The following is a 15,207-nucleotide window of genomic DNA, read 5'->3' on the forward strand; positions in this document are numbered from 1 at the left end:
CTAGGAAATACTGATTTGTTGAAATAACATCCAATGCAAAAATCTATTATTCTGTTTCAGTGTTGCCGCAACTGCCGTTGCCAACACCCCTTCCGCAGACTATGCACAACAAAAGTTTGTTGTATAGTTCCAAGATTGCAGATGATGCAAAGAGAATTATCTCAGTGCGGAGTGAGGGGTTGGCAAAGCAGCTGGCACAAGCTCTACGGCAGACTTCAACAAATCATATGTAAGTATTGCATTAATAGTGGAATGATGTGTGTAGGAAACCAAATTTGAACAAAGTAACCAGTAAAAGACCAGTATTTATTTATCTTATCTGTTGAATAAAGGGTTGCTTTTGGAAATGTTCGTAATTTAAAAGAACAATTTGATATAATCAAACATTGCTTGATTGCTTTTTGGAGAATAATTTTTGTTTTATTAAAAGTCATCAAACAATTTCAGAGAGTTGAAGGACACCTTGGTGGGGGACTCAATAGAGGGAGATGTGCCGCCTTTATTAAAAGCTGTCTTTCTTAACGATCCTCAGGTTTTTTGTGGGAGAAATCTCTATGATGGTAAGATGTTTCAGTACTACTACTACTACTACTAGAAGTTGAAAACATAAATGTATCACTTGGAATTAGGGCTGGCTAAAAGGATTGATAAGCGTAATTATTGTTGATGGGAAGAGGTATTAACGGTTATTATCGATGTGAAAAATTGTGCCATTAATAATATCTAATAATAATAAACTATTGTGATGAAATAAAGATTTAATTTACCGAAACAGACTTGTTATTGTCAATTGCCAAAGGCAGAAAGCAATTGTTTTTTGTTATATCTAAAATGTCCACAAAGTAATCCGCTCGCTGACTTGGTTGATTTATCTCATCCTATCTCAATTTTGTGGATCGATGCTCATGATGTCGATCAATGGAATGTCTGGTCCAGATTCAATTATTTACAGACCGCAGTCATATAGCTGGAATATTGCTGAGTGCGGCGTTCAACAACAGACAAACAAACAAGCAAACACAAAGTAATCCATACAAAAATGTGTGACAACTCACCAATGACATGAAATATGTTGTTTTCTTTCTGAGATCTTTTTGCATATTTCACTCAAAGTTACTTCTCTGATATTTATCGATAATTATTTTTCTCTATGATCTATATCAATAGCCAGCCCTACTTGGAATAGAGTGTCTTATATTAGCTATCAGTATATTACGTTTCCACTCTCACCTACTGTACCTGTAAAACACTGTTTTCATAGATCTATATCTTTAGCATTACTTGAACATCATATGTAAAAGACATATGCTTGCTATGATTGCAAACAAGACTTAAGCATTTATTAATGTTGTCAGCCGGGTTAGGTGCCGACTTTAACAGATATTTTTCTGACAACATCTACATATGTTGTTTTGTTTCAGGGGTGAATACTAACTTGTCACAGGATTTGCAACAGCATGGACAAAATTTTGTACAGTCATCTCAATACTCCTCATCTTCATCTCGTGTTAGTCAACAAAATGATACATCAAGGTGAACTCTTCTATCATCCAGTTCCTTGTACATGTAGTCATCAGGAAAAGTCAATATTTACAACACTGTTGATCATTTGGGAAATCTGACACGTTCTGTCTAACATACTTGTAAATACATTCTCAGTGAGATTTGCCTTTTGTATTTCTCTGATGAATTAATTAGGGAATGTGCTGTTTTCAATAATCAACATGATCAGATAATGAACTTCACTTTTCTTGGACCACATGAGGAAATCATATTCTTCTGTCCAAGATTTGTTGAAATGGGGAACTTACACATTTACATGCAGAAAATGTGATTTGTGTAATGCTTTTGCTGTCAATTCATACGATGTGATGATAATTGGTTATGATGTTCTTTTCAGAATTTCAAATTCCCAATCATCACGGTTTTCAAATCAGAATCAGAATAATTCATATTCACCAAGTAACTCCAGCCATTTTCAACAAGAGTTCAACTCATTTTCAAGAAACTCATATTCAAATTCAGGTAAGTCCACCATTTGTGTTGTATTTTTACATCAACTGTGCCTTAGTCATATAGTAGTTTCTTGCAGAGCAGTGATTAAGTAAAAAAGTCTTGATATAAACTCAGGACAATTACCCTTCAGGAAAGAGAATCGCATCATGACTAACAGGCTGCAGGAATTTTTATTTACATTGATGAAAGTAGAATTTTACAAGATTCAGAGTAAATTTTAATCACTTCTCACAGTCTGTGCCACCCCCCCCCCCCCCCCCCCACCCCCCACCCCCACCAAAACACACACACACACACACACACACACACACACACACACACACACATACACACATACATACAAATTGAATTTTTAGTTTATTTATTGTTGACTCTGGCTTTGGACTAGTGCACATTACTTTCCATCTCATATTTCAGGGATAGACAGGGACACTAGTCTGTTAGTCTGGGACAAGTATCAGCCTAGACATACTACTTGTTTTATCCCAAAATCTAGTTATTTTACTTAACCACTAGTCTGAAATGAGCTATGGGGCTAATTAGATATGGCCAGTTGTATCTACCCCTGTATTTTATAAGCATTTCACCCACTGGAAAGATTCTCTTGCAGCCTTATGTCTAATTACTATGATTCCAACTCATTGTTTTGAGTTTAATATGGAAAATCCTAGTATGTTGTGCAAGAAAACAATTTGATAAGTGCTGTATGGAAATGTTTTTTCTTCCAGCAACAATTAATGGGGACTGCTATCTTTCTGATGGTCCACTTCATCCTGCTGATCCACATAGGGGACGATTAAACCACAAAGATCAAAACAAGATGACAGGTAGTATTTCATAGATTATACACACACAGGTTAGCAGCGGTTTCACTTACCATTCTACATGGGAAGGCAGCCATATTAAAGTTTTGTATTCAATCATTTTGTAGCATGTGTAGTTATAAATGTTTCTTTTGAAACACAAGTTTCTGTCTTTTCTGAGATCTTGAGCTGTTGACTGTATGTTCAGGTATGCTACAGTGGCAAAACATTTTGTGCATATTTTGATTTTGTCCGTTCTGTCACCTTTCATGTTGTGTATAGATCCATAAAATATGTACATAGGTCTGAAAGATCCTACAGTTATTGAAGTATCAGTATGGAAGTTATGTCATGTGCTTTATCATTTATTTTTACATTAAAAAAACTAAAAAGCAACAAAAGAAAAAGAAAGAAATTGAACTTATCGGCTTAATAGTAAGATTCATTTTACTAGCCACACAATTAATTAATTGTAAGAATCCTGTGTTGTTTTTATGAAAGAATCAAACATGCTAACTTGGTTATGGATATGGTGTATCCCTTTCAAAAACAAAATCACAGTACTGGTGTTTGAACTTTTCTGAAAATTAATATGATCATTTAATCTATTTTTGTGTATTATTTCAGTCTCATCCCCTGCTCAAGCAACCTCAGCAGACAGACTAGCCAGCCAACAAGTTACACAGCAACCTTCATCATCAGTGCCAATTACAAATATGGACAGTGATTTAACACGTTCTAATCGGAGACGCTCTTCGAGCAGACATTCTGAACCTTCTGTTTCTTTAGATGACATAGAACCAAGTATAATGTCATCATCACGGACATCAATAAATAAGGATGGTGATTCTAGGTTGCAGAAAAAGACATCCGGAAAAAATGAACCAGTTGTGCTTCTTGAAATGCTTGATATGAAAGTATGTATAGTGTTTCTCAGTTCATTACAACTTAGTTTCAATGCACCTCACAATTTTCTTCCATGAACCTTCTCTCATCACAGATCACTTACTTCTTGCATCAATGTTTCTTTAATGTCTTTAGAATGTAACTGCATTCTTAAATTTAAGAAAAAGAAATACTCATTCAATTGCTTGCCCTGTAAGAGATTAATACGTTGTCTTCTACAGACAAAGGGTAAGTTGATCTGAGATGTAATTAAACCACCTAATATGAAATTTACTTTTCATAGAGAAATCATCCTGTGTATATTTTGTACTCAACTATGTCCAAACTATTTCAGAGAAACTTAAGAAGTAGAGGAAAAAAAACAAATCCAAGAAAATCTGTAACTAAGAAAAAGACAAACAGGAAGAAAGCTGTTAAATTTGAAGAAACTTTTGCTCAGAAAAAAGAGAATGTGAAGCAACCAAAAGAATCTGAAAACAATTTAGTGATGGTATATAATTAGAATGTTAATATTTCCTACATTGGACTTTTTGTTTTCATTGCAAGTTTAACAACATTTATTGGTTTCAAGGATAGATATCCATGATTCTATTTGGGTTTTAGGCAGATAGACATCTTGCTTTGTTTTCCTAATAATGTTTTATTACAGTTGCACAATTTGCTTATATTTAACAGTTCAGTTTACCCTGTTGCCAAACAAACCCTGGAAATATTCTTGATGACATGTCTACTACAATATGCTCTTACATGAAATTGACAGTAAATTTCTGTCATTGGCTGTTTAGTGATCGAATTGCCCCACTGATGCCGTTGCTATTACTTCATGAACTCTTACCATATTCACTGGTGCCTCACTATTAAAATATTGTACAACCTCTTTGGATGATAACTGATGATGCTTTTAAGAGATATTTCAAGTGTTTTGGTATTGTTGAAATCTGCTGCTGCTTCTGTTTTGCATGTTTAACATATACATTTCTAGTTTTGATGAACATTTTTGAAGAAATTGAAGTTGCTTACCATGGTATTATTCAAGGGTTACAAGTCTTTGAAAAGATTCTTCATAGTTTGTGAATTGAGAGGAATTTAGTTTACACTTTGCCAATATTCTTCAATCACAATCTACTGATTTACCTATAAGAGTCTTACTCTTTAAGGTGAATGTATTTCATGAAGTGTTTTGTTTATACTTACTATTTAACAATGGTATTTTCAGACATTACAGTCCATAGCCACAGGGGGATCAGGTTAGTACATGCTATCTTACTTTTATTTTAGTAGCATTTTAAACACTACCTTTCATCAAATAATGTGACTGTAGGCAATTCATATTGCATGTCACTGGCTCTTCACTTCATTTCAATTCCCTTTGTCATTTGTCTTTGTCATGATTTTGCACTGATCTGCAATTGTGAGATTTTTACCGCTTTCATTGACAAGCCACACTTAAATTTTATCTTCATTATGATTTGACATTATGTAAAATTACATGTAAATGTTGGAAACAGTTGCAGATGAAACACCTTTTAATGGAAAGCCTGATGATAGTGATCCACAAGGTGAAATAGACAACACTTACTTGGATTTGATTACATCAATCACTTCGATGTTCTTTTCTGCAACTTTCATATACGTTCAATTGCACAGCAGAGTTACCAATGGAAATGGGCGGTTTATGAGTTGTTTATGTTGATCATTTGTTCTGTTTAAGTTTCATTAATAATGCAGTGCCAAATCATCAGCATATTCGAAGGATTGGTCTTTATCAAACTGTTAAATTTAAAAATAAATTATGGTCATGATGTATATGTTGAACACTTTGAGTATTTCTTGTTTATATGAAACAATTTAAGAGGCTAATGTGATTTAGTTGTTCTTTCCCATTGTAAATTGCATCACTCTCGTATTTGTCAAGCAGATTTTAAATGTGTTTTCATCAGTTACTATTAATTTGCATGAAACTGCTAACTAGTAACAGCAGATATTTTATTTCCAGTGATATGCTGAGATTAGGCACTGGTAAATGATTCGATCACTTGTTTAGATAATATGTCTTCAATTGCCTTATTCATTTAGCATTTGGGAACAGTTCTATAGTTGAATATATTGGCTTGTGTAAGCTTTAACAATGCATGTCTATTTCATTCAACAAACTTGTAACTAAATTATTTCTGTATGTTTGGTTTCCTTGGGAACTGTTGACCAGTAGGCATGATGTTTGAAGTATGATGCATGTACAGATGAAAGATTCCTAAAGTTATTAGATCAAGAACTTCCCTACAAGGGCAGCATTAAAAATTGGCACTAGTCCAATTAGTCCTTGATAAACTGCCCAATAGTTAAAGTATCATAAGACTAGTAGAAAATTGAACTCTCTAAGGGTTTTGCTATATGTTATCATTATACGGACTAGTAGACTAAAACTGTTAGTTTCTCTCGCTGCAAGTTTTTTGAATGAAACAAAATTCATTGAAATTCCTACTGCGTCTATTGTTTAATTTTATTACCAAAGTTTGTTTTTATTTCACCAACTTGATGTAATATGTGATCTAACTATTAAATGACATAAATGGTAACAAACATGACTGATAAATATTGTGCATTTAATAAAATGGATAATTAATTTTGACAAGTTGTACCTTTAAATTTCAGTAAAAGCAGTGGCAGATTCAGATTCTCGGAAAAGACGGAAAAATATGACACGAGATGCAGATGGATTACACTTTAATGTTTCTCGTTCAAATGATGAGCGGGGATTTTCAGCACGATTATCTCGTCATCGGAGAGGAGGGGGGGAGGATGAACGACAAAGAGGTACCTTTTTCAGTTCAGCATAATTAAGGATGTTTTACCAGTAGGGGTGGGGGGTCTTTGATGTTTCCAGCAAGTACTTTAATGTAGGGAATGCCTCAATAATTCAATTTTATCCTCCTAGCATTTGTGCAGGGGACATAGTCGTCATCTGGTCTGTCTGTCCGTCCATATTCTATTTCCGGAGCAAAACTTGAAAACCATGAAGGTTTTCATCCAAACTTGGTACTTTTATTAGCCAGGGGCTGAAGTGGTGCCTTTTGCTATTGTAGGGGGGTGGGGGCATTTGTCATCTTCTGGTGACTTTATTAAACAGTGGGCTTATGACACGGACACTTTCATGCTTAATTTCAAACACAGAAACTTGGTGATAAACTTGCGTTCTGTTAGCCAGAATATGAAAATACTCAATCCTTTAATAGGAAAATTTGGGAACTTTTGAGCACAACCCAAGAAGAAAGAGCAAATGAACAGAATATTAAACATTTTCATTCCTAAGACATAGGATTGTGTTCATTACAGAGGTGAATATTAGGGAAAGTTTTGCTCTGGGAATAGTTTCTAACACTATTGCAGTGATAAAATAATGAAAACACCATTGCAATAGTATCATGAGTGCCTTAACTTTCCTATTATGTATGTTGCATGTAGTGTTCAACATACTAACAAAACCTTACTCGTCCACCATGCCCTTGGAATTAATAAACTTGATTTTTTTGTCTGATAAATATTGAGAAACATTCTGAAACAATATCAAATACTTTTTAAAACAAGGTGTATTTTGGAGCAAATTGAATTGACAAGTTAATGTCAAACAGTATCTTGTCATAATTTATGTCCAGCAATACTGTCCATAGTGTAGCACAGCATTGAAATAAACTGTTAATATTTTAACTTGTCATCAACTGTATTGCCACAGAACCACAGACTATTTGATCGATGGTTACACCTCTGGTTACACATGACAGGATTGCCATGTTACTCAATTGGTTCTTGTCTTTGTCTATGTTTTATACAGTGGATAAGTCTTTTGTCATGAATTGTTGAAACTGTTTAAACACCCATGTTGAAGATGAAATATTTTTCTGTTGTTATATAGAATTATTTTGTTACATTTTCTCATTATTTAGGATCAAAACGAGGAAGAGGAAGGTATTCTGAATCTGAAAGTGAAGAAGATGTATACATGGAAATTCCAGAGGAAGATGAAGAAACATATGGTTAGTATATTGAAAACTATCAATGTATAAATGATGTAAACCTTAATACTACACAATACAAATATAATGCTGACATTGTAATGTAAAGGTATTAAGATTGAAATAGATTGTTTGAACACAACTGTGTGTGTCATGTGATTTCAGCTGCGAAGAAGCGGAAGAAGGATAAGAAGCAAAAACGCCATGTACACCACACCTTGACTGTAGAGGAGTTGCTGGAGAGTCCGACCTTCAAAAAATTCAGCAGTTGTATGGACTATGTCTTTGACAGTGCTGAAGAAGTCAACTTTGCCAGTATTGATCCAAGTAAGTACAGAAAGAAATGCGTAGTTTCCAATTCATGTGATAGGATTGCAATCTGCATTTAGCATGTTTGCATGGTTTTATGTGCATATTTCGAGGTGCAAATTTTGAGATCAAACTTCCAAGCTTCTGGCAATAATTTTTCCAGTTCAGAAGTATGAAGACTCCAAAGAATGAAAAAATAAAGCAAATATGATAAAATAAAGCAAAATTTTAATTTTTAAATGATAGTGCCATGCAGCATGATGGTTTACATTTTTGTTTTTGCGTCATTCAATCTTAAAAATAATGCAGCGAAATACACCAGCCAGCCGGACTACTGTTGTCATTTGATTTTACTAGTCAAAACAAAGATCTACCGGGCTAAAGCTAATGGGACAATTTTGTCCGACCCTACTCAACACTGGGGTTGTTTTGTTTTACGGGGTCATTTTATTGACGACAAAATATGGTACATATATAATGCTTATATGTGTTTCTTGTTGTAGATGATGATGAACAAGAATGTCCAACGGAATCACTGATAGCAAAAGGGGTATTAGGAGATATCTGTGGAGAGGCTGCCAAGTTGAAAACAATGGGGGTCATGAATCAGGTACTTACTGAATATCTGCAACTATGGCTCTGAAAAGTATTACTTAGTTGAGAAACTCTGCTGGTGACAACAAACTTATTACATGGTAATTTAATATTTTAGTTTGTGCAACAACAACAGTACTTACTCAGTCATATTTAATCTAACAATTACAGATCAGTCACCCCATTACTTTTATCAATTCTTTGGGGACTCTCGGTTGTCAACCTTGTTTGGGCGTCACAAGCCACTCCATACTCAGAGCATGGAAGGCTTGTGGCCCCCAAAGAACATTACGCTAATTTGGTACCGTCTGGTCAGCATGACCCAGGACCAGTTTACCCCTAGGGATCGTCCGGGTCATCGGACCCCAGGACTGGCATATCCCTCCCACAGCTACACAGTCCGGGTCCCTAAGACCCAAGGACATTCAGTCATCTTACCCAGGTCCCACGATGCCAGGGTGTTAACCCGGGTCACCTCGACCCCAGGGTCTCACATAGGCAACCGAGGCAGCCCCCACATTATGCCAAATGTTTGTATGTAAATATTTGTATGTAATAAAAGTTCTTTCATGTACTACATTTGATGTTTGTAGCACAAAATTGAATTTCATGGTCATTTATTTTTAGGAAAATCTTTTTTACTTTCGTACTATGATTTCAATCTGTGATATGTTACAGATTCCTCCTGATAGACTGGTGAAACTTCTGACCATCTTACAGTGGAATATCCGTGATGGTATCAAGGTATCACCAAACATCAGCCAGGTGAGTGAAAACTTCACATTTCAAAAGAAACTGCACATTTGTTTTGTTTTTCTGTAACAGTTGACTCGTGTCCATAACAACTGTCGTTTACATCAGCATTGTGTGAAAATAAACATTTTTTTTTCAATCAAGGATGAGGATGGGGAAGATGAGCAAAGACTGTGGCGAGAACTGACAATGGAGAGGATAATGAGGAGCATGGATGCATCATTATCTGCTATATTTGTGATGACAGCGAGAGACATGCCCAAACAGGTGTACTTAGAAGATGTCATTGATAGGATCATTCTATTTGGGAAATACCAGCTTGCTAATACTGTCTACCCAGAGTTTGATCCAGTGTACAAACTTGATCCAAATGCGAAAGGTAAATAAGTACTTACCTATTGTTCATATTTACTGTCGTTTACATGGTTAACAACCGTTTTACAAGGTCTGAATTTGAATGGTATTGATGTTATTGATATGATTTATATGCAATAGGAATTAATAAATTTTGTTCAACTACATTTAGTTAAATGTGTGTTATATGTGTTTCTGCCAGATGGATACCACGGTAGTTTAAAGGCCAAGAGGGCCCGGGCTGGCACAGTCAAACACAAATCAACCATCACTCTGTACAATAAGCTCTGTGAACTGGTCAACAATCTTGCTGGACTGTTGGAAATACAGGAACTCACAGATACTGTTATTCTACAGGTTTGGCTTTTATCAGATCTTCTTAGTTTTACCTAGATCAGTATGGTTAAGTTTCTTAAGCATCACTTGTAATAGCAATCAGAAACTCAACAGATTTGAAGATGATCTTTGGTTGTCAGTATTGGGAGATGTTTTTTCTGAAATGTCAAGTAGTGGATTCTTGTTATGTGTTTAGCTGAACTAAGATCATGTGAATGTGAATGTGTGTTGCTTACTTTCAGGTCTCTTCACTTGGTGTGTCCACCTTCTTTGTGGAAAACATCAGTGAGCTGCAACTTAGTGCTATGAAGCTTGTCACAACGGTGAGTATGCTTACCATGTGGACAGGCACAATGTGCTGAATTGTGTACAGTGCTACATTTGATTATGTCCGTTTAAAGTGGCCCTATTCAAAACAAAGCAAGAACAAAATTAAGCTTGTTTCTTGTAAATTCAGTAATAAACAAAACATCCACAACTATGTTTAGTACTATGTAATTATGGGGGCATAGGTGGCACAGTTGTTTAAGGTGTTGGAATTTGCTGTGCAGAGATGCATCACTTAGCCTTCATGGATTTACCTGCTCAGAGACCGATATTCGACCCCAACTCTGCAGCATATGTCAATAAAAATTCAATATATTTAACTAATAATTTATTTTCTGGATTTGTATTCACTTATAACAAGGTCAATAAATAGGAAAAGGTTTTAATGCTTCATTATATATCAATGCATTTAATGCAATCTCAGAATACATGAACAAAATAACAATTTTTCCCAATTTGCCTGCCAGAGGCACTTAGTTCAGGATCCTACATAAATCCCTAGCCTTGTAGGATCCGTTGATTGTGGGTTTGAAGTACAGATTTGCACTGATAGCCTAAGCTCCATTTACATAACTTAAATCATTAAACATATTTTCTTAAAATTATATCATGTATCCAATATGTATTGATACATATCACAATACAAATTTAGGTGTCAATACTCATCCCTATTCATATATGCAGTAATTATCTTTTATTTCAGGTATTTTCTCGATATGAAAAGCATCGTCAACTTATCCTAGAAGACATCTTTGCCAGTTTAGCCAGGCTTCCATCTAGTAAAAGAAACCTTCGAAACTACAGGTGATCTATTATCATTACTTGCAGATGCAGCTTAGACAATAGATGTCCAGTTTTTGTGCCACAGTAAAAACAATTTAATATGAAGCCTTGTGAAAAGTGACTACTTTTAGGATTTGAAGAAAACTAACATCTGCAATTTTTCAAAGTTGATTGAGAATAGAGCATAATCCTTAGGAATCTATCACACACATGTCCAAAGGATATCACCCATTCCATTCACACAAGGAAAGTGACTACTCTTGAAATATAGTCCATGGGCTAAGAAAGCATTATGCCATAGTGTAAGATAGCTATGCGGTAACTGGCAAAGAGCAATGAGGAACGGTGTGTGGTTTATTTCACGATAAAACATTGTTCTATTCTGACATCATTTCTGGAGATTGGAATATGCGCTCGCAACTTCATGATGTCATATTTTGGACGACATTATTTTTGAGAGGGACATGTCGAGTGAGTTGTTCCCCATAGATGTAGCTGAAGTATGCAGATAAGAGCTGTGGCCGAATGATCGCATCCAAAAGTGCGAGAGATATGATAATCAGTATTGGGAGAAATTGTGTAGATAACTGCTGTGAGGATTGTGAGAATATGCAGGAAATACCAAACTTAACCCAGCTGTTCATAAAATAGACTTGTCCAACATTGCCCAGGTCGGATTCTATTCATTATTAAAATTATTACAGGTAACTATTTTTAAAGCTTGCACATTTTATCAACATCCTTAATCCTGTACATATTGTTGATATCTCATATAAGAAATAAATGACTCCAGATCGTTGTTTATGATACAATAAAACACTGCAGGGAGAATAAACCCTTGGGGCTGCACCCCTCATGGTTTATTCTCCCTGCAGTGTTTTATTGTACGATCCACCACTCATTTATTTCTTAAGTAAGATGTTCTGGAACATTGAGAAGTTCATGCTTGTTACAGACTCAACTCAGAAGAATCTATACAGATGGTAACAGCCCTTGCTCTGCAGTTAATTCAATGTGTTGTGAGACTTCCTACCAAGATTAGCAGTCAAGAAGATCAACAAGAAGATACCACAGCAAAGAAAAAGAAGAATGGAAAGGTTGGTGTCACACTCCATAGATATTTTAAGCTTCTTGACCTGATGATAGTGTCAGAGGTTGTTGTCTGTAAACTGATATTCTAGAACTGGATGGATTAAGCTGAAACCTGGTATACATGTTCCCGACTGTAAGGGAGGTTGAAATTTGTGCAAGGCATCAAAGTTGTCCGTTTTGTTTTTGAAAAAAAGATCTTCAAAAACACACAAAAAAGGACTGTTCATTTGGATCACTATGTTGGTCTGTCTGTCAGCCATCCCTTTTCCGTTTCCATCGCATAACTCCAAAACCATTACTTGTTGAAACTTTCCTTATGGATTAGTCTGGTGGGGAAATGGTGCCTTTTGATAGTTTGGGATTTGTATTTTGTTTTGTTTTCATGATTTTTCATAATGAGAACAAGATTGTTTTCCATTTCCGGAGCAGAGCATCCAAACCATGAAATATTTCTTGTTGAAACTTACTACTGTATATAGATCAGTCTAGTGGGGAACTTGTGCCTTTTTGATGATTTGGGATGTTTTTATATTTGTTGTTATTTGTTAGACTTGGCTGAAAATGAGGATAGTGCTCGTTTCTGGAGCAGAACTCCAAAACCGTGAAATATTTCCAGATGAAACTTTCTATGCAGATCGGTCTGGTTGTGAACTAGTGTCTTTTGATGATTTATACTGGACCAGGGGTCCGGAAACCGTCATATGCGCCGGACATGTCCGATTGGGAATCTCAAATGTCCGGTTTAAAATATTGCTTACCGGACATTTAAATTTTTCCCGGCCGGACATTTTAAAAAGTATTGTCCGGACATTCTTAAATTTTGACCGGACATGATCAACAGTAAGGACTGAGCAGTTTCTGTCTGCAGTTGTAACACAATGAAGATTATCTACACTGACAAGCTTTGTTTGTTTTGATTGCTGTAAATACATCGTACCTACATGATAGTCCAAGCAGTCAATCACTGTAATAGGCAATAAACTGAGTTGACACTGATTAATCGAGGATTAATTACTGAGAACATCTTGTTAATTTGAGAGAAAGGTGTTTACAACTGTACATAAATACCTTGCATCATTGATGTACCTCATTATCCTCACAATGCTACGATACGTAACCTCAGACAAGAAGCGAAAGCGTGACGACAGCCAGTCGACTGATGCAGATCAGTCGAGCGGATCTGCCAAACCCTCAAAGTCTGGACGATCATTTGTAAGTCAGGGCTAACGACTTTCACTTGTTTGACATACAATGAGGATTTGCAGATTTTATTGTTTTCAGTAGCTAGTCGTATATTGAATCTTGATTGACCGCCATTTTGCTTTCTGTGACGATCGATATCATTTTTTTATGGTCAATAATTAAGTACAGATGAAAAAAGTATTCAAATAACTATTGCTATCAACGATATTTTAGTATTTGTGATTATATTATCTGTCTTGTTTTTAAAAAATCTTTAGTTTAAAAAAACCTTTTCCCATGAGGTCACGTGATAACCAAATATGGGATAATAGTCTCGATCCAAATGTTACAATGCGTACACTTGAGCAGACTCATGAATATAACTCATGAATATTAATTAGACCATTCACTACGTTAACAGATCGTTATTATAACAGAAACAAACGTATGTTTTCCATGTATATCTAAAATGATATTATTTGTTATTAATTGTCCGTTGAATTAAACAATTTAAATTGAAACAATTCATAATTCATCATATTATGAATACGTAACAACTTGTAATGTGTGTGAAAAGTCGTCCTAAAATATGCATTTTGAAGGGGGCGTGGCCTAAATGCAAATGTCCGATTGGGATTTTAAATTTTCCGGACCCCTGTACTGAACAGCATTATTTATGAGGTATAAGTATCCAAACTCCATTGCAGAATTGCACCAGACCGATGGGATATGTCATCATCTCCTGATGACTGTTGTTTGTGCATGAAATGACTGACAAATGTTCCTAAATTTTCCAAGGCATTAAAGTAAACGAGTTGGAATGGAAGTGTTCCTGTTTCAGTATGAATAGATGATAATGAGGAATGAGGTTAGCAATAAATCTAGTTTAGCTACAAATCCATTGGCTGTTATTTTCATGTAAAGTGTAAATTCTACTTAACTGAAACCTCACACATAAAGGACTAGTTAAATAAATCAGGTGGTCAGCATCTGTGACTTGTCTAATTGCATGTCATCATGCCTAAATGGCACTGATTGATGCTTATAAACAGGTTTGTCTGTTCCAGACTTGATTCTTTACAGGCTTCTGTAAAAGTGCTGAAATATTGCTAACTATGGCGTTACACAACATACATTCGATGACATCAGGGAAGTTTTGAAAATAGTATTTTTGGGGGTAATGTTTTCCTTTTGCTATTTCATGTTTATATTTATATTTGCAGACTGATGAGGAAATTGTGATTGTCACTTCATATGAAACTGCCATGCGGACAGGCTATAACTTCCTCTCAGTTTTCTTGAAGAAGTAAGTATCTCAGTTACACTGTGAATTTGTTTTTATTTCTATATACCATGTTTTCTTGAGTTTAGTGCACACCCACCCAAGTATAATGCGCAGCCCCCTCTAGTAGATTCAGTGTATTTTTTGGGGAAAATTTGAATATTACGCACAGAAAAATATTACACCGTACCCCTTCAGCGAATTCTGGTAAATGAACGGGTGATAAGAAACTTGGTCAGTACAAATTTGAAATTTTAGATAAAAAATCACCAGACATGTTGATTTACCGTTTAAATTGTATTTTGTGTTCTGCTAGGCATTGTTTTACATGCAGGGATTAAGATTACCTCGTGTATTTTCTTTTAAACTTAGCCGGGACAGCAATCAGCTGTACACACATGTTTTATTAGAATCTACCAGTGCTTCGGTTCAAACTGACTTTAAAGGATTTTGATGCAAG

At 35.4% G+C, this 15,207-nt stretch overlaps 1 protein-coding gene across 4 annotated transcripts in view; it reads left to right on the forward strand.

Annotated features, from left to right (window-relative positions):
* LOC124146183 (nipped-B-like protein) overlaps positions 1–15,207 on the forward strand; it is a 63,834-nt gene that overhangs the window by 27,859 nt on the left and 20,768 nt on the right. Inside the window, exons 3-22 of one of the 4 annotated variants that reach the window (XM_046516343.2) lie at positions 61–229; positions 448–560; positions 1,422–1,533; positions 1,901–2,025; positions 2,745–2,843; positions 3,447–3,736; positions 4,060–4,215; positions 4,942–4,972; positions 5,234–5,284; positions 6,378–6,539; positions 7,667–7,756; positions 7,901–8,062; positions 8,548–8,654; positions 9,317–9,403; positions 9,536–9,770; positions 9,948–10,102; positions 10,324–10,404; positions 11,112–11,212; positions 12,147–12,288; positions 14,689–14,771. In XM_046516343.2, the coding sequence (XP_046372299.1) occupies positions 61–229; positions 448–560; positions 1,422–1,533; positions 1,901–2,025; positions 2,745–2,843; positions 3,447–3,736; positions 4,060–4,215; positions 4,942–4,972; positions 5,234–5,284; positions 6,378–6,539; positions 7,667–7,756; positions 7,901–8,062; positions 8,548–8,654; positions 9,317–9,403; positions 9,536–9,770; positions 9,948–10,102; positions 10,324–10,404; positions 11,112–11,212; positions 12,147–12,288; positions 14,689–14,771 (2,551 nt within the window). The remainder of the gene's footprint in view (positions 1–60; positions 230–447; positions 561–1,421; positions 1,534–1,900; positions 2,026–2,744; positions 2,844–3,446; positions 3,737–4,059; positions 4,216–4,941; positions 4,973–5,233; positions 5,285–6,377; positions 6,540–7,666; positions 7,757–7,900; positions 8,063–8,547; positions 8,655–9,316; positions 9,404–9,535; positions 9,771–9,947; positions 10,103–10,323; positions 10,405–11,111; positions 11,213–12,146; positions 12,289–14,688; positions 14,772–15,207) is intronic. The other 3 variants (XM_046516344.2, XM_046516345.2, XM_046516346.2) reach the window with 3 other exon arrangements.

The sequence above is a fragment of the Haliotis rufescens genome, unplaced genomic scaffold, assembly GCF_023055435.1.
Source record: "Haliotis rufescens isolate VD_foot unplaced genomic scaffold, xgHalRufe1.0.p SCAF_2, whole genome shotgun sequence".
In the NCBI taxonomy this organism is placed as follows: Eukaryota; Metazoa; Mollusca; class Gastropoda; order Lepetellida; family Haliotidae; genus Haliotis; species Haliotis rufescens.